Source organism: Charadrius vociferus, unplaced genomic scaffold (genome assembly GCF_000708025.1).
Source record: "Charadrius vociferus isolate BGI_N301 unplaced genomic scaffold, ASM70802v2 scaffold333, whole genome shotgun sequence".
In the NCBI taxonomy this organism is placed as follows: Eukaryota; Metazoa; Chordata; class Aves; order Charadriiformes; family Charadriidae; genus Charadrius; species Charadrius vociferus.
The window spans coordinates 1,160,259-1,178,647 of record NW_009647682.1 but is presented as its reverse complement, the minus strand read 5'-3'; the positions used below and the strand labels follow the sequence as shown (position 1 = coordinate 1,178,647).

The window sequence follows — 18,389 nt, the reverse complement described above, 5'->3', positions numbered from 1 at the left end:
GAGGACAGAGCATGCTGCCTTGGAAAAAGTGAATTTCCCTCTCGAGCACTTGAGGAAGAAGCAAATAGCACTCCAATGCACCCCTGAGAATGTCACTTCTGATCAAGTTTTATTCTTCACCAGACAAGTCTCATGCTGGTCCTTCACTGCCAGAAACAATCCATGAGAATTTGCACCATTTGTGATTTAGGTTTCTCTACTTATCCATGGCCAAGTTGAGGAAAAGGACAATTTTGCCACAATAGGGCTGGAAATTCATCATGGCAATGCCTGGTCCAGTGGGAAAATTCATATCATGTCAGATTTGAATTTGGTTCAAATAATTTAATGCAAATAACTGGTGGAAAATATTTACATTTGTCCTTTTTGAGAAGAAAAAATGAAGTCATTAGAAATGAAAGCGATGGAGAATCCACCACTTCTCTTTGTAGTTTGTTCCAGTGGTTAATCATCCTTAGTGTTAACAAAAAAAAAAAAAGCTCATATTTCCCATTTGAATTTTCTTTGGCTTTGACTTCAGACATTTGTTCTTATTATTCTTTTCTCCACTAAATCACAGAACCATTTTAGTACCCATTATCTAACCAGGAAAAATCCTATATGTTACACTGCACTCATCCCCTTGATCTTATTTTTAATAAGCTAAACAGATTGAGTTCTCTAAGTCTCCATCCGAGTTTTTTCCAGCCCTTGGATCATTTTTATTGCTCTTCTCTGCACCCATTTCAAATTATCAACATCCAGTTAACAATGTGGGTACCAGAAATACCCTTTCCAGAGCCGGTTTCACCAGTGCACAAAGCAGAATTTCCCTTTCCTTACAGTCTACTCCCTTGTTCATGCAGACAAGGACCTTTATTGAACCAGTATTTAGTGCGTTAGCTCAACCTGCTTTCCCTTGTGTGTAAGACAAATGACAGAGGTGCCCAGTCCCCTTGAAGGTGGCATTTCCAGAGTTGGAGCTCACGGTGCTAATGCCTGTGAGCATTAGCACTGGACTATCTCTCAGTTCAGTACAAGACTGTTCTCCAGGATCATTTAATCCACTGGAAAAATACATGGAAAAGGAAGTGAAACGAAAATCAAACAAATTCCACTAGGAGTGCTGCAGGGATGATTTGGAGAAATCACAGTTATGTCCAATTTGTGATAAGAAATTGTTGGCAAGGACAGAAAATCTTCCTTCTTGAAACTGTTGTGCTTTCTTTTTGTGGGGCACAAATGAATCTTGTAGGGTTGACTTTTTTTTCTGGTGTGCTTCTAAAGTCTCATCACCTGAGATACAAACCAAGATGAAGCATCTCTCCCTAGCCTGTCGGGGGGATTGCAGCCATTTGGTATTCTGCAGCCACTGTTATTTACGCTGCCTCTCAGTAAGATGGAGCATGGGTTCACCTGATGCAGCAGATGGCATGTGGTAGCACTCGTGCTGCTGCAGGGGCACACAGGGCAAATTGTCTGCCACCCTGCCAGAGGTCAGTCGTGACAATTGCTTTTGCAAAGAGACCACTGTTTTCTAATGGAGATGCGTAACTGAAAAACAGTCTGCATGCCAGCCCACAAAAAAAGCAATGACTGTCCTTCTCCTTCCTGGGCAAAGCTGCTGTCATGGATGATTGCCCAAAACCAGCCTTACTCTGTGGCACTGACCCACAAAGGGAGATACACAGAGCTCGTTCCTTTTACTGAGGACAGTGGTGGATACTAGCTCCAATAGGAATAGGAAGGGCTTAAAGATTTCTCTTGGTTTTGCATCACAAGAGGGTTGTTTATAGCCCCGAACCAAGTATCTCAAGCTGTTATCAAACCAGCTGTAATTTACAGGGCAGAATATAACGTCGTGTGGGCTGAGCTCAAATTGACAAACACTGGAGATGTTGCAATTCCACTTGTTAAAATTGTTTACCAGGGGAGAAAAAAAAGGCAGGATGGAAGAAAGGAATGTCTTTTCAAGTGTTTACCTTTCCAACTCTCTTGTTTCTATTATTGCATGTGGTTGGGTAACAACTCTAGAGTTCAGCTTGGACAGCAAATTTTTTTATAACTCTCTTTTTCAATTGCTCATAATTTTCTCACCAACAAAGAACTTCCTTCTGATGATTTTCATTACTCTGCCTCCAAACAAAGCACTTTAGAGCCAAATATAAACACAGCAGGTGATTGCTTTTCTATTCTGCCTCCTTGCCTGACTTGAGCGATAGCAGTCAACTGCTCAGCATGTGAGCTTAGAGGTGTCCTGTTGTACCACCCCTACAAAACTCCAGGGAGCTCACATCTTCCCTAGCATCCAGCATTTCCTTTCTCCCATGCTGCCCCCTCATAGCAGACAGAGGTATGGGACAAGGGGTTCCTGTGACACCTGTTGCTGCGATTACAGAGCAACTCCAGATCCAAACCTTTGATTTGCCAAAGGCAATATCCAGTGCTCAAAGGTGCTCAAAGGGACCCAAAATTGTTGGCACCATCTTGCACTGGAATTGCCAAGTCAAGTAAGGGCAACATGATATGAAGCTGTCCCATAATATTTGATAGAGAAAACTATCTGGATTTGAACTTCTCTTCTTGTGACAAAGAGGAATTTCTCCTGTAAGATTCTGATTTTGATCTCAACTTCTTTTCTCTCCTAAGAGTCACAATCAAACCAAGTTTTCTTGCAGGCAACATCCTTTTATTTTTTCCCATTTGCTCAAAAGAGCAAACATATTTTATTGCACATCTTCCCCCTCCCTTCCCCTTCCTCTGAAATGTTTGTATGTTCTCATCCCAATGACAAACATCCGTCTTGGGCTGGATTCTGTTTTGCAAGCCCCTACCAAACTGCCCTAGAGCCTGGCTGTTCCTCCACTCCCAGGTCCCTCCTGTTTTACACTAGAATATTTGGCAGTGGGAGCTGCCTGTGTTCAGCCAAACAGCTCACATTTGAATCCAGGTGGGGTGAGAGATTTTTCAAGCTGAGACAGATTTAGATCAAGCAGCAAATAACGAAAAAGTCATTGATCCACCTGCCAGCATGGAGTCTCCCCCAGGCTCTTGGAAGGAGGCAGCAGTGTTGGACAAAGGCTGGTGCGTCCCTGAGCATGGGCAAGGGAGAAAAGGTCCCCAAAGGCAAGTGTTGTGGCAGGAAATAAACCACGTGGCACTCTGTGTTAAAGGAGAATCTGAACTGTAAAATGAACTGATGGGGAAACCTACCCTGACAGAGACCAAAGAGGGTATCTTGCCTCAGAGGACCTTACCTCCTCGGTGGGCATTTCTCTGCACAGACCGTCCCAGTGCATGCACAGACATCACTAAAGTGCTTAAGCGCGGGCTGGTAGAAGAGGAGGCTGGGCAGCATTGGGTTGTCTTCTCTTTTTCAGCAGACTTTCCTCAGGCTGATAACAAGGTCTCTCTAGATCGACTTCAAGGTGCCCTTGCGTGGGATCTCAGAAGGGGATGCACAATTAGCCACACAGCTCCCACCAGCTGTAAAGGAAGACAGATGGCAAAAACACTCAGATATGCGCATGCGCGCGCACGCGCACACATGCACACACAGAGTCTCTGACAATCAGAGAGGAAGAATCCAGGAATTAAGGTCTTGGGTTTGCCAAAAAAATGAGACATAGGAGTAAGGGGTGCATGGAAACAGAGAACCCAGCGGATGGGACTCCAGGAACCCATCACCTATGGAGCTTCCAAGGCAAAAATACCCCAGATGGCTTTGCAGGGCTCCCAGCACATGGGCCTCCAGCACCAACATTAAGGCTGGGAGCTCCAGAGCCCTTAAGCACTAAATGTTCATGGCACATAGCACCAGGATGAAGGAGAACAGGAAAAAATTGTTGCCTTACTGTAGGGAATGTGCATCAGGCTGTTGCATGGCCCCTACACTTCAGCCAGACACTCTGAAGCATTAAACTGAAGACAACTTTCATCGCAATCAAACTGGAGCTAATCCAGGAACTCGCAGCATTTTCATTTTTTGCAAGTGAAATTAATGAACTGTGAGTAACAGGATGATTTTGAACTCAAAGCCTTCTTGCTGCTACTAAGACTCTGAGGAGTCCAAATATGACTGTGTCCTTAGATAGCACTCAGTGCCCATGAACAACTGTTGAAGCTACACAGCACTTTGTAGGGTTGGGCCCAATGTAAGCTGAGATCTAGAGTGTTTCTTGAAGCTTCTTGCTTAAGCATGCTCACCACAAGTCACCCAGCAGCTGCGAAAGTGGAAGTCTCAGGGAAGCTCCTACATCAGTCTGGATTTCCTGGGACAAATGGTAGCTCTGTAGCTGCTCTGCAAGCACTACTGCACCTTGTATGTGTCTCATGGGGCAACAGAGGGGACCTTATAACACCCCTCATCATCCCAGCCCAGGCTGTGCTTTGCTTGCAGTATGTGCCTGGGCCATGGCTCAGACTGGCAGGAAAAGGTCATCTTGGACCTCCACTGACCATCTCCTTTTGTCCACAGGCACCTGCACAACAACCGGATCCAAAGCCTGGGAGCAAATGGCTTTGACGGGCTGCACAGCTTGGAAACCCTGTGAGTTACCTGTTTTCTTCTCTGTCCTAAAGAGCTCATATGTGTTCATCCCCTCTAGCACAGCCTGCAGGAAAGGGCTGGTGTCTCTGGGTCAGCTCCACTGCACGTTCACTCATCACCACGCTCTGAGAGCAGCAGTAGGGCTGGCTCTGGGCATCAGGCCAGCAAGTAGATGCCCAGGGCGTGATGCTTCCTGGGGTGGTGGCAGACTGGACTTTCTCCCTGCGTCTGTGCAAGCTGTCCTGGCTGTGCTGCTGCAGAGGGGTCTGGGTATGTGGGAAGAGTGGCTGGGAGGGGGCTTTGAGGCCCTGGACAAAAGTCTAGTCCTGGTGCCATCCAGAGAGCTTGCATGCATGCCCTGCTCTGGGAGTGTCCCCACCTCCTCACCACATGCATGTGGTCCCAAAGCCTCCTAAACATTTGACTCCACCAAAATGAGGGGCTGGCTTGAGTTCAAGGCTGGTAAAATCCTTGTGGATCTGTGGAATACATCTCTACATGGTCTCATGTCATCTGGCATCACCCATAGCCAGCTGACTTCATCTTGCACCATGTTCTTGGCATGGCTCAGTAGGCAATCTGTCAGGAGACCATGAGGGAAGACGAGAAGTAGGAATGAACCCTCCTCCAGGAGGCATCTTCATTAGCAGCAGACAGGTCACCCTGAACTCACAGAGACTTAAATCTGACAGCCTTGCCTTGCACACACCACACCTTTGACAGCAGTATGAATTGATTTGGTCTCCTGTGCTGGGCATTGGCCTAGGAGGAAACATAAACAAGCAAGCAAATAAATCAAGGCTCTGAAAGACTGGAAGAGGTGCCTGTTGCTTAATTGTACAGAAAGATGTCCCTCCATGCAGGGCCTGGGGTCAGAGTCAAGCCCTCACTCCTTGCCAGGGAGATCTATGGGGTCTGGGTCATAGCAAAAAGAGATGATGCTTCCCAGCATTCAAATGCCATTCAAGGAGACAGGACCCCTCTGTGCCCAGCACACTGCCAGCAGCAGCAATTGGGTGAGAGTCGAAGTGGCAGGCAAGCCCTCGGTCCCTAGACATGCTCCTCGGGGTCAGGGCCATGACAGGCATTGCCTCTGGCTTTCAGACTGGCACATCCTGGGGCCACCCAGAAAGGCTCAGCTGGAGAGAGGCTGAACCGTGCCAGGGGTGGTGCAGGAAGGGAGGCTGGATGGTCTCCTCTGGTGACCCACAGATCTCCCCCACCACTGTGCCAGCTTGGCTTTCTCCCCAGCCATTTCTGGTGGGCACAGGCAGACGCGTGAGGACAGACTCATGGCATCCAGGCAGCACAAAGGCAGGCAGGTTGCAGGGAGGAGTGGAGGACTTGCTGATGGAAGAAAACCCTGTTTGGGCTATAGCCTAGGCAGACCATGCAGCAACAGCACAGCATACATCAGGGCAACCTTATTCTGCAGCCGAGGCGAAGCCATGCTGCTGCCCATCCCAAGCAGGATGGGGCTGCAGAGAAGAAACTGGCCCCTTATTTACTGTGGGAAAGACTAAAGGGTTTCCATTGCCCTGGGATATAATTCAGTTTTCACAGACACTTGCGCTGAGAGCTCATTTTCCCTTTCTTCCCCTCTGCTCCTGCTCTAGAACTTTTGTTGCTCACCTGAGATGCCCAGAACTCAGGGGAGCTCAGTGCCTCCCTCTCTTGCTCTCAGACCCTGCAGGGACGGGTCTGCACAGCACTGCGGGGATGGGGCTCTCTGCAGGACCGCAGCAGTGAAAGCCCTATCCCTGCTGACCAGGCAGCCCTGGGAGTATTTGACCTCCAGGGGCTGTCCCCTTGGAGCAGGGCTCTGCCTGACCACTGCATGTGCCCAGGCTCTGATGGACTTGTGTATGTGAGAATCCCACAGCCCACAGCCTCCACGAGCTGCCTGCAGCAGCAAGGACAGTGCCGTGGGCGAGATCTCCAAACTCTCCTCCACATCTGATCACACTGAAGGAGTGTCTTCAAGAGAGAGTGAGATGGCTTTTGCCCTCTTGGTGTGAGCATCTAACTCTCACCTCCAGCTTAGCAACTATTTCAAGTCACTGACCTTTGAGGAACACATTGATCCTCAAGTGGAGCCATCCCCCTCGTGTTACTCTCCAGCACTCATTTGCCCTGCTGACCAAAGCTGGCCAAGCTTTGAGGCCAAAAACAGCCAAGCATAATGCTGCAACAGCTCAGCCAAGCTGTTAGACCTGCATCTACCTACCACCTCTCAGCTCCTGTGCATGTGGAGACTATTACGATCTCCACATATACCCTTTAACTCAAAATATGATTACATTCTGTTGACAGCACTTAGCACATTTTCTTGGCTTGTGGAGACCAAACTGCTCTCAGTTACCCCGTGGGCCTTACCTCCTGGAAGGCAGCAGGATGGTAAGAGCTGGTGAAGACAGAAACTTCTCCAGGGTTCCTAAAATTAGTATTTGTGGCCAGATGCTGATTATAAGCCAGGCACAATAGCTGAGCTGTAAAAGTTGAGAGGAAAAAAATTGTTTCAGGGTTTTCAGAAAAGCCTAGGAAGTTTTAGGTGCAGAAACCTCTGTTCCTCTAAGCAGCAGTGTACAAGCTGCCTAGGCACCACCACACCAGGCGCCTACCCCGGGTCCTATAATTTCTGCAAAAGCAGGTCCCAGCGGAGCATCTGTTCTTGGAGATGGCTTGCCCCTGATATTTTAGGAGGGCAGCAAATCTAGAAAGAAGTAAAGTAAAGCCAGATTAATGACCTCATCTTTCCCCTGCATTGACCTGCAGCTACCGTACACAAGTCAGCACTGCCAGGTACAGAGCAAGAGCAGCTCTGTGTTTTCCATGCTGATGAGGGGCAGGTAGATGGAACTGAATGTGCAACACCCACCAGGTCTCAACCGGTCAAACACCAGCATGTAGCTAGAGAAAGCAGCTCCAAGAAAATTTTCTCTGTCGGGACAAGATCTGGCTGTTCACAAGTCCCCCCAGCCTCCCCTTCCTGGGAAGGAAACCTGGGCTCAAAGCAAGTCAGAGCTGCTCTGGCCAGATTCCCAATAAGGTTTCGAAATAGCCTTGAAGCCTAGGGAGATTCCCTCATCAGTTCCCATAAGCCTGAGAGCAACACAGAGCAACCCTGCAGGGCTGTGGGAAGAAACCCCAAGCATGTCTGAGCCGTGAAACCAGGTTGAAGTGGGTGATACTTGGCATTTTTTAGCTCTCTCCAAAAAACACGGAGTAAATAAGAGTGTATATGTCCTTATGTGACATATTTTCCTGTAGCCGCTTTGGGTAATGGACTAGATCCTTTAAATAAGGTGTCAGCTCGGGTGACATAAAGCAGAGCCAGCTCTGCCAGGTAAGCAGAGCAGGGCCAGCTGGGGACAGAGACTTTAAATGCCAAGGAAAGGACAACCATAACCCATAGGCATGCCCAGAGGGGAAGACCTCTGGCCAAGGGGAGCATTGGGATCACAGCAAATGGCCTGGTGCGGTGGGCTGGGGGGATCCCAAGAGGGCTTCAGGTGAAGGACTGGGAAGGTGAAATGAAGGAGAAAAGAAAAGCCAAGGGGAAGCACCATATTTTGCAAGAAGCAGGAGCGAGCCATGGCAAAAGCTGAGACTCCAGCCACGCTTCTCTTCATGTCACTTCGCTGCTCCTGCACTGCCCTGTAAGACCTGCCCTGGAGTGTATTGCTCTTTAGGGCATTTAATGTATGCTGTAAAACATCAGGCAGCATAACTGGCTTCCTGGCATTTGGATGGAAGGGTCTTAACTTTTACATTTCCTCATTATGCTGGACTTAATTTCTCAATCTTTAACAACGCAGGGAGAAGGGGAGGGGCATTAGATTATACCTGTTCTGTAGCATAAGCCTGGTAAGTAGGGAAGTTTATGGAAAAGTTCATGGGAAGAGAAGTGAAGTGAAGAAAAGTTAATGTGAAGAGAAGTGAACTGCAGCAAGAGGCATCACTGCAATGACACAGGTTGATTCTTGGAAACATTCAGATCTCGCACTCAGGGCTGGGGAACAGCACTAGAGGAGTCAGGGCTGTGTTTTCAGGGGAGCAGCAAGGAAAAAATGTCATCCAAAGGTTTGCATGGTCCTAATACAGCAGCCAAGTTCCCCACCACTGCATGAGGACAGTATTTCTCATGGGGGGACCCCTGTGACATGAATTTCCGCTCATCTCATGCCCAGGTTTCCTCCTTACCAGCTTCACCTGGAAAGTTGACCCATGTCCTAAGGTCCTTGAACTTTGCAGCCAGTCTGAACGCAATCTAAGGGCTGATGAATAATTGCCTCATGCCTTGTAGTGCTTGACTTTGACCTCATTAGATAGGTTGTGATAACACTGAACTTAGCCCTCTGCTTCCCTGGAATATAAATCTTTCATGGATCAGACCTAGAGGGAAAGGAGAATGCATGAAGTACCTCCAGATGGCCAAGCCCCAAGTTGCTGCTCTCTACAGGGTGAAGGGATGGAAGGGGTAGGTGACCTGAAACTATATATATGTCTCTGTGTGTCTGTATATAGCACTTCACAGATAGCCATGAGGAGGGCATCTAATCATGGAAGCTGAATTTTGGAGCTGGCCCCCAAGGTCCTAGCTCCAAACACCAGTGCAGATAAACCATCATTTAGCATTTCCTCGCTTGACTGCTGTTAGGGAGCCCAGTGTCCCCATAGCAAAGCAGGGCAGATCCCAGACAGAAAGCAGAGAGTGCAGGTGAAGGGGTGGAGAAGTTCCTGCATGGATCTTCCCATGTCTTCCACCAAAACAGTAGTACTTCACTGAAAATGCTGCTGGGCTGGGAGCTCCGCTTTGAAGGAAAGGAGGAAGTGTTTTTTCTCCCATTAGGACTGTTTTGCCCACACAGGGAGGGGAGGTGTTGTGGCTCTGAGCGCCAATTGCCACACATGCGTGGTGAGTAGACCCATCAAGGCAAGTCCTTGGGGCCTCTGATACAGGTTAGGCAGGTCTGCAGCCTCACATGGCTCTTCGGCGCACATGGGCTGGCAGTGCTGAGCAGCACCCCGGTGTGGGTACGTGCAGGGTCCCCCATCGCAAATGCCATCACATATCCCCCAACGCCTGCTCAGGTCTAAGTTTTGAGCTACCGAGGCAAAGGTGGTAAGGGAGAAATGCAAAAGTAAGAGCTGTGGCCCTCCCAGTGGACCTGTCCATGGACATGGCCGAGTCCCCTACATACATGGAGCATGTGCTGAGCTGAAAATAGGGACCAGCGCTTCTCCCTGCCCTGGAACATGCAGCCAGACAAGACCCTGATGCTGGCAGAGTGAACACGTCTCAGCAGTGTCCTGTCTCCCCACCCTGCAGCAGGTCTACGGTGGCTGCCAGGGCAGAGGCAGGGATGGGAAACGAATGGCTGCTCCCCAGGACCAGCCCAAAGTGCTGAAGGCCTCTGGGCTACCACCAAAATAGCAATGATCTGCCCCAAAAGTGCTGCTCCTCTGGTTGTTTGGGCATCTCTGGCCCATCTCTGACATGGACGTGATGGGGAAGCAGCTCAGAGGGGCCCCGCAGCCCTTGCCTGTCCCCTCCGTCTGAGTAACCCTGCCTTTTCCTATCTCTCTGACTGCTCCCTCCCCATCCACGTCCCTGCCAGCTCCTCCACTCATCAGACAAAGGAGATAAATCACTTGGAAAGAGCAAAACTCCATTAATTTAATAACCTTTTAATTTATTTTTAAAAGATAGTGCTAATAAATTAAAAACGTCTCCCAGAAGGGCTGAATCCAAAACCCTCTGGCTCCAGGCGTTTTATCTGCCTAACCTTGCCTCACAGGAAATGCCCTTACCACAGTCTTTCACAGTGCGCTGCCCTATTATCCGGGTAATTAGTAGACTCTGTAAACGCAGAGCAGAGCTGGAACCTACCAACTCCTCCGGAGAGTTGGCTTGTCTATGGGAGAAAAAAAAAATTTAATATAAAGTGCACCTCGGGCAATGAAGGCAGGAAGGAGGAAATGGGAAATATCTCCACCACAGCTCACACAAGGGTTGTTTAACCCTTTTAGGGCCAGGCAGACCTCGCTATTCTCCTGGAAAACTGTCTGCCAAGTGCTACCTTGCTCCTCAAGTGGCATTTGGCTTCATCAGCATGTTTAATTTGAAACCTTTTGTGCAATCTCTTGATGCTAATCCCACTCTGCGCAATTCCCAAAGTAGCTGATGGCTTTGACTCCTCCAAAGATGTCCTATTTGCTGCCCTGAGCTGCTCTGCTCCCTCCTCAGCATCCCAACGCTCCAACCCTGCTGTGTGTCAGCGTGGGTCCCCGGGCAGCTCATCAGAGGCAGCTTGGCTCTGTGGTCCTACCCTGCCCTGCCAGAGGAGGGAGGCTTCATCAGAGGCTTGGGCATGGAGAAAGAAAGGGGGCAGCTGGCTTTTTGGAGAGAAGGACCACAGCTCAGGGCCCTGGTGCATGGGTCCCTGTGTCTGGTCTAAGAACAGAGCTATAAAGCACACTGAGTGCTCTGAGCATCGCGTAAATGGAAAGTGGCATTTCCAAACAGAGAAAGCCACCTGAAAACTGAATTGGCTAATGCACTGCCTGGGAGCATGGGGACAAGACACGTCCTTTCTGCCATCTCCTTGGACCAACTGGTCCCAGTGTGCTGCATCATCTCTCCCAAGATCAAAAGCCTGGACTGCCAGAAATCTGTCCTCATTGATGCAGCTCAGGCTCTGAACCAGTCAGGTACTTTCCAACTGGGCGCTGAGCTTTGGCTGAATGTGACTGCAAGCAGACATGATATTTTTGAAAATTATGAATCAAAACAACAGGGAGTGAATCTAGCCCAGGTGAAAAGGTAGTTCTGGAGACACGGCATTTGTGCATAGGTAGTAACTCTGCTATAAGGCTCACCCCTTCCCAGGACTCTGCCTGTTCTCCCTTTCCCCACCAAACCCTCATGATTTGCACCCTTGCACAGCTCTTGCACAGTGCGAGCTCTCCAGCCTGGCTCCCCACTCCCTGGAGCTGCTGATCTTGCAGTGACAGACAGCACCGAGTCTCCCCAAACCTCCAAACCCCGGAGGGGGTCTCAAGAAATGCTTGCTGTGACCTCTCAGGGATCCTCAACTCCTCTGCCTCCTCAGGCTTTTGCTCGAAGCCTTCTCCTTGGACACAGAGCCCTCTCACAGAGCAGCTGAGTGAGAGCAGCTGCCCGTGCCGGAGGAGGGAAGCCTTTGCCTCCAAAAACGTGTGAGAAGGAATTGGTTGCCTGTGGAATGGAGGAACAGACACTGCAGGCAGCAGCAATGGCAGTAGGGTCAAGCTGTGGACATCTTTTCACCGTGGATGTGCTGATGCACAGAAGCTCTGCCCCCACCCCACGATCCCTCCTTCCAGCAGCAGCATGCTCCGGGGGGGCCGATCATCAGGACCCCTTGGGGGGTAGGTAGGGGTCCCCAGCTTTTTTCCCGCAGTTCGGAAATGCTCTGCTGTAGACCAGGCTTCCTCGAGCCTGCCTTCTTCCCCTGCTTGGCAAAGTGCAGCAGCCTTCTCCGTGCCTCCCCTGCCTGAGTCATCAGCTCTATGGTTATTGTCTGTGCATCCCAGTGACCGAGGTCCCCACTGCTCCGGTTTGCGGTCAGCTCCTTTTGTGTCTTGTAAATGATATGTGCATGGCAGCGCCTGTGCTCCCAGGACCCCCCACGAGATCCCGCTCTCAAAGGCTTATTTCAACCTTGTTAAATAAATCAAACAGAATTGAAAACATATTTAATCCAGTACCTTCGTCAGTTAGAGAACAGACAGAAATACTGGTTGGAACAGACACATTCTGGGCACTGCTGCGTTTTTAAATGGAGAACAGAGCTGTGCGAGGGAGGACTAGCGGCTGCAGGCATACAAGGCAGGACCTACAGACAGGTCCCCCCCACCCCAGCAATAGACATTTCAGTGCCACATAAACCCTCTAAAATGATGCAGCAGGGTGTAAGTGAGAGGCTGGGATGTTTCCAGGCCGTGCTGTCAGAATCAATCCTTGCGCAGAGATTGCTGCTTGCTCCTGGCAGAAATCCGGTATCGTTAGTACCTGACAACCTTCCCATGGTGTGGGAACCCATCTCTGCACCTTTGGGACACCCATAAACTCTGCCGCACTCCATCACAGCCTGGTTTCTCCTTATGATTTGCCAAAAGTGGGTCTTTCTAGGACATATTAGTTTCCCAAATTAAAACCCTGACCCTAGCAGATGAATCTCATGATAGGTCGTTCCCTCTTCTGCGTGCGCTTGAGCATCCCCCTCTTGTGTGTCTCCGTTTAGGGGACGGGTACACGGCTCCAGGCTGGCTAGAGTCAGACATGTTCCAGGTCCTTCCCTGTCTCCCTCCCCTCCTTTCATTAATTACAGGCACTTGCAGCATCTCATCATCCAGACCATGCTGGGGAAGGGCACATACTCACCATGTGTGTTAGTCGCCATCAGAAGAGCAGGGTTTATACTGATGCTACACAACAGAAATATGGCACCTAATGGTGCAGCTGCTTTTCATACTCTGGACTAATCAGGCAGCTCTTCCCAGCTCAAGCTCAACCCCAAGCCATGACCTTCATAACTCTGAGCAAAGCAGTCTGGCTGGTGCCAGGCAAGAGGTCAAACTAAATGGTCACGACAGCCCCCTTGGGCTTGCAGACTACCAATTAAATCATTTCCAGTGCTTGATTTGGCCACAGTAACCAGCACGACGAGCAGCAGTGGTAATTATATTTACTGGCAGCTCGATTAGACGCCAGCAGAGGACAGGTGGAAATGCAAGTCCTTATCAGAGGCTGCACAAAGTCTCCCTCCAGGGCACCGCAGTAACATCTTGCACTGCATTGGGACTGAAATAGTCAGCAAATGTCCCGTCTCCAGCTTCTAATCTTACTGCATCTCCAGGTTTATTAGCTGCAAATTTGTGGTGTTTTGTGGCTTATGGAAGAATTTATAGTACTATATAATTTTTTTTTGGCTTCCTGTGTGGAACCACTAATAGTCCCTAACAGGCAGAAAATTGACCTGAGACTCTTTCCCCTCCTTCTCTCCTTTTGGCCCGATTGAAGATATTAATAGTTTCAGGCTGCATGTTGTCAGCTTCAAATCACCCTGGCAGTTAAAGCCCAAAATAACTGTGCCTTTGATGTCAATTTACTTTCATTTCTAAATAAACAACAGGGTCGGTTAAGATCTTCCAAATATGAAGCTATAGGCTCACGCTAGAAATAACAACAGTGCAAAGCCAGCCAGTTCATTGTGTCTTGGGCAGACTGGGTGACCTTTAAGTTTCCATTTTAACTAGAAGAACAGACAAGGCTTCTTTCGACATCCCACTGTGATGCCTGGAGGTGGTAACTTGGAGCCCAACTAAGGAAAGTGATTTTTTATAGTCATTTCTCTTGCACATCATTTCTGAACCTCTTGGCTGGGTGATTTTGCTTCCAAAAGCCCTTGATAATGGGCAAAACTCTCTTCCTCATGCCATGCCCATTATTTCTTTTTTTGCTGTGAGGCTTCTCTATTGTTTTGGCATGGCCATGGCCATGGCGAGTTGGCATCCTTTCACCAGGTAATGCTGGCATGGTGTCCACTTTCCTAGGTGTGCCAAAAAGGGCAGCACCCCACAGCTGGGAGACCCCATATGTAGCATGCAAAGCCTTGGGCCAGACCCCAGCGCCAGGGCTGCTGAGACCCCAGCAGTGCCAGGTACTGTTCCTTTGGGCCAAGAGGCCTCCCTGGCCAGCCACACAGCCACACAGCCCATGTGCCACAGCAGTGCAGTAGACATAGTGTCACCTGGCGGCAAGTTTGGCTTTTTATGGCTTTCTCAAAGCTGGAAGCCATGGGAAAGTGACAGAGTGTGGAGTTGGGACCAGTAAAGCATTGCTCAAGCAGCTCAGATAAGTCAGGGAGAGAAAGGGGGCACTTGGAAGCATTTTCTATGACACATCCATTTTCTATAATCCACCCAGCCCCTGGGAAATGATGTACAGTTCACTGACATGCTCAGTGGAAGACATTTTATTGCCACTGAAGTCAGAAAGCAAAATCCTCTCCAACCCACTCAGCCCAGACTCCTTCCCATCTGCATTGATCCTATGCCGGGAAAGAAGCTCCGGAGACCCACCACCAGGCACACAGGCTGGGCCAAATTCATCACAGGAGAGCAGATGAAAAGGTGGGATGTCTGGGATGGATGTAGCCCTGCTGATATCAGACATCTGTGTAAAGACCCAAGAACTGAATTTCACTAAATGAGCAGAAACTCCCCCGCTGCCATGAACATCCACAGGCTCCCCTGCAGTGAAGGTGGGAGACAGTTTCTGGGTCATTGCTTGAACCAGAGCCCAATTCAAGTTCTGGGAAAGTAAGAAGAAGGGAGAGAGAAGACACCCTTGTGTCCTGGTTTGGGTCTGGACTTCGGGGAGAGCTGCCTCGCTGCAGGGAGCAGATGACACCAGCAGACCATCTCAGGTACCAGCTTCTTCCAGCCTCCTCCAAGCAGATGAACCCCTCGAAATTCAGCAGAGCTTGGCACAAGGCAGCGCTGGAGGCAAGTCAGGGCAGTGTGCGAGCAGCACAGAGATGAAGAGCAGTTGGCTGCAAGCATCACTCAGGGGAGCTGTTAACAAGCATAATTGGGTTTGTTTTCAGGGACAGAGGTTCACCTCACCAAAAACCAGGAAGCACCGGCAGGAGCGAGCATGGGCACATTGTCTCTCCTGAACAGACGGGGTTGCTGGCAGCCAGGCTGGAGCAGCATGACTACACCTGGTTGCATTTCCACTTTCCAACAAGCCCAGTATATGCCAGTGTTTGGAGATGGCTTTTTTACCCAGAGGGAGCTGCTGAACACAATGCTCTTTGTATCTGTCAAGTGCAGGAGGGAGGGAGGCACCGAGGTGCTGCCAGGGCTGGGAAAGGTGTGTGTGTTCACTCAGGAAGAACTGGTCCTGTACATACTTGCACACACACGGAGGTACAAACAAAATGTTCATCTGCTGATGAAAGACCAGCCTGCCTGGAAGAGACATGGGCTGGAAAGGAAATGCGTTTTTGGAGAAAGACAGGAGCAAATATTACAGCACACTGAATTATTCCTTGTAAATAATATTGGTTACAGATCTAAGCTCCCTTTTTCTGTTAGTGAATCACGGGTGAGCCAAGCCTCCTCTCTGTTGGGCAATATTTTCCATGTCGGCTGCTCACAGATACGTTGGGTGTCGCTGGGGAGAAACTCAACCCCACGCCATCACACAGAGCTTCCCCCAGCATCGGTGGCGTGATGGTGGTGGGCTGAGTGTCATCTGGGGATAGGGCTCACAGAGCCTCTCCTCCAGGGTCGGTCCCTCGGCATCACGCAGGCTGATCCCAGCCCCCCACTTTGTGGTACAAGGGAGGGAAGCAGCACAGGCAGACACCCAGCCTCAAGTGACCTCTGCAGCTCGCTGCGCCGCTGCAAAACCTCGCTGTAACCTTGGAAAGTCACTGCAGGGTGAGACTTTTAAAGGTATTAAGCACCTTACATGCAGATAGAGATTTGGGACTGTCAGTCAACTTAGGCTGCTAATGCCTTCTGATTTCATTCAGCGCAGTGATCTGAAGGTTAATGGGATTTGACTGATGGTTTCAAAATGCCCAGCGGTGTCCTGTCTGCACTTCTAATCGCTCATTCTCTTTGGAAATCCGCTCCTGTGCCTCTCTGAGCTTTGCTGAAGGGATGTACACTGTAAAGGTCCTGCCCCGTCTTCCCCCACATAACAGAGCCTGCATAATGTGAGGCACTCAGCCGTGACAGGGATGGACGCCTGATAGTCATCATCAAGAGAAACTGGCTAAGCGCATCCAAACAGCTGATAACATGCGCCTTGCAAAGAGTGAGGGGCATGAGCAGTCATGTGTTGGGCTATTTATTCTTAGACAGATCATTTTGGGCTCAAGCAGAGAGGACTGGGAAAAATCACTGCTCTGTTTGGACCCAGATGAGAACTGTGTCAGAGCAAGTTCTTTAGGAGATGCAGAGCTCTCATATCTGATAGATGTGAGCTGGTGTAAGGAGGGGACACAACGCTCCTGTCTTGCTCCCAGGTCCTGGGGATGCGGACAGCAGCTTCGTGTGCTGGGACTCTGCCGCTGCATTGCAGGTTGGACACAGCAGGGCGGCAGAGCCTGTGGTCTTGTCACCCGCCCTGTGCTCCTCTCCTGCTGACTGCTGATTACTGAATTATGTGGACACTTTCCAGGCCCTGAGGTGTAGGTCCTGCAGGAGCAGGATTCATTTGCTGAAATCTACACACGTAGTACAGGCAGCCAGACTGCCTCTGTAACTGGAGGACAGAAAACAGCCCACGGTGTGAGGAGGCAAACCCAGCCGTAGCAGAACCTGCCACAACCCCTGCACTGCAAAGGGAATCCAGCAACAAGGTCTGATATGGAGCTTTGCGGGGCTGCACAAGATAAAACCCACCCAGGGCATCCTCATGTCCTAGGGAACTACAAGATGGGTCAAAATCATAAGAAAGGTATGGAATAAGTCAATAAGCCTGGAGTCCTGGAAGGCACAAGGGAAGACCAATTTGGAGAGACTATCTGGGGTGATTTACTGTGTAAACACCTACAGGGCAAAGCTGAGACAGTGCTGTAGACTAATTCCCAAGCAGGGACACTGGTAAAGGAGAAGACTATGTAAGAAAGGGGCGGGGGCAAGAGAGCTCATAATGTAATTACCATGCCTGGTCCCAGAGGATGAGAATTGCAAGATAATTGGGCAGCAACTCATTGCTGTGTAAATGCACGGTTATTTCTGTTCCGTAAACCACAATCCAGGTTACATGGTAATTACTTTGAGGTCCATTAAGTGTAATTATACAGTAATCTCCAGGAGCCAGTAATTACCCTCATGTTCCAAAGTATCTACCACTTAAAACTCAGTGAGTTTCATGCAGGTAGGAAGCAGACACATGGTTTTCAGGCTTCAGTGTCTTGGTCTATGGGATGGCCAGGATGGGGTTAAATGATACCATTTCAGCTGGAACTGCCTTTCAAAGGAGAGCGTTGGGAATACTAGAGGAGGAAGAAGGAGTGTTACACATCTACATCCCAGTCAGTCTCCATGGGCCCCCTCCAGTCAACAGCAGGATTGATACCCTCCGAGAGCTGTTCCTCCTGGGCGGCCAGCAGTGCCCCATAGCTCAAATAAATCCTTTTCTGGAGGTGCCAGCCCATCTTTGGAGAACAAATACAGCCCACAAGGTTTCATTCAGTCTCACGTCTCCTCTGGTTGCCAAGTCAGAGCAGGTAAACTCTACACTTGTCATTATGACCAACATATATTTTACTTGATTTATTATACTGAAAATTAAACTTAACACTCTGCAGTGTCAATATCTCTTGCACATCACTTCCACCTTTGGCGCACAGTATCCAATGTCGGGTTCACCCCAACTATAGGAAGAAAGCCTAGGCCTTCCCATAGCCCATTCTTCCCACTGGTCCCAGTCACAGCATGTCCCAGTGGCAGGGAGCTCTGGTGTCCCCAGGACAAGCACCAAGGGAATGGTCCCCTCATCGCCTCTGCACCACACGTCAAGGGGGCCCAGAGAAAGCCATTCCATGGGACCCACACAACTGAAGCTGCTGTTGTGTTTCTTGTCCTTTATAACATCCCAATTTGACCTGGAAAGACAGGAAAAATGACTCACAGCCAAAGCCCCTGTGGGTGGGGCCCTGGGAGAGGAGGCCAAGGCGCTATGGAGGTGCAAAGCAGGACCGTGGTCCAGCACCAGGCACGGAGAGACTTGAGGGGGAAGGAGTCCAGATGGCAGCAGCCATGGCTTGGACTGCTGCAGGAATGTGTGAGA

The 18,389-nt window shown here is 49.7% G+C and overlaps 1 protein-coding gene across 1 annotated transcript in view; it reads left to right on the top strand.

Annotated features, from left to right (window-relative positions):
- Nucleotides 1-18,389, top strand: part of LGR6 (leucine-rich repeat containing G protein-coupled receptor 6) — a 146,073-nt gene that overhangs the window by 102,785 nt on the left and 24,899 nt on the right. The window contains exon 6 of the mRNA XM_009881348.1: nucleotides 4,457-4,528. Within this exon, the coding sequence (XP_009879650.1) occupies nucleotides 4,457-4,528 (72 nt within the window). The remainder of the gene's footprint in view (nucleotides 1-4,456; nucleotides 4,529-18,389) is intronic.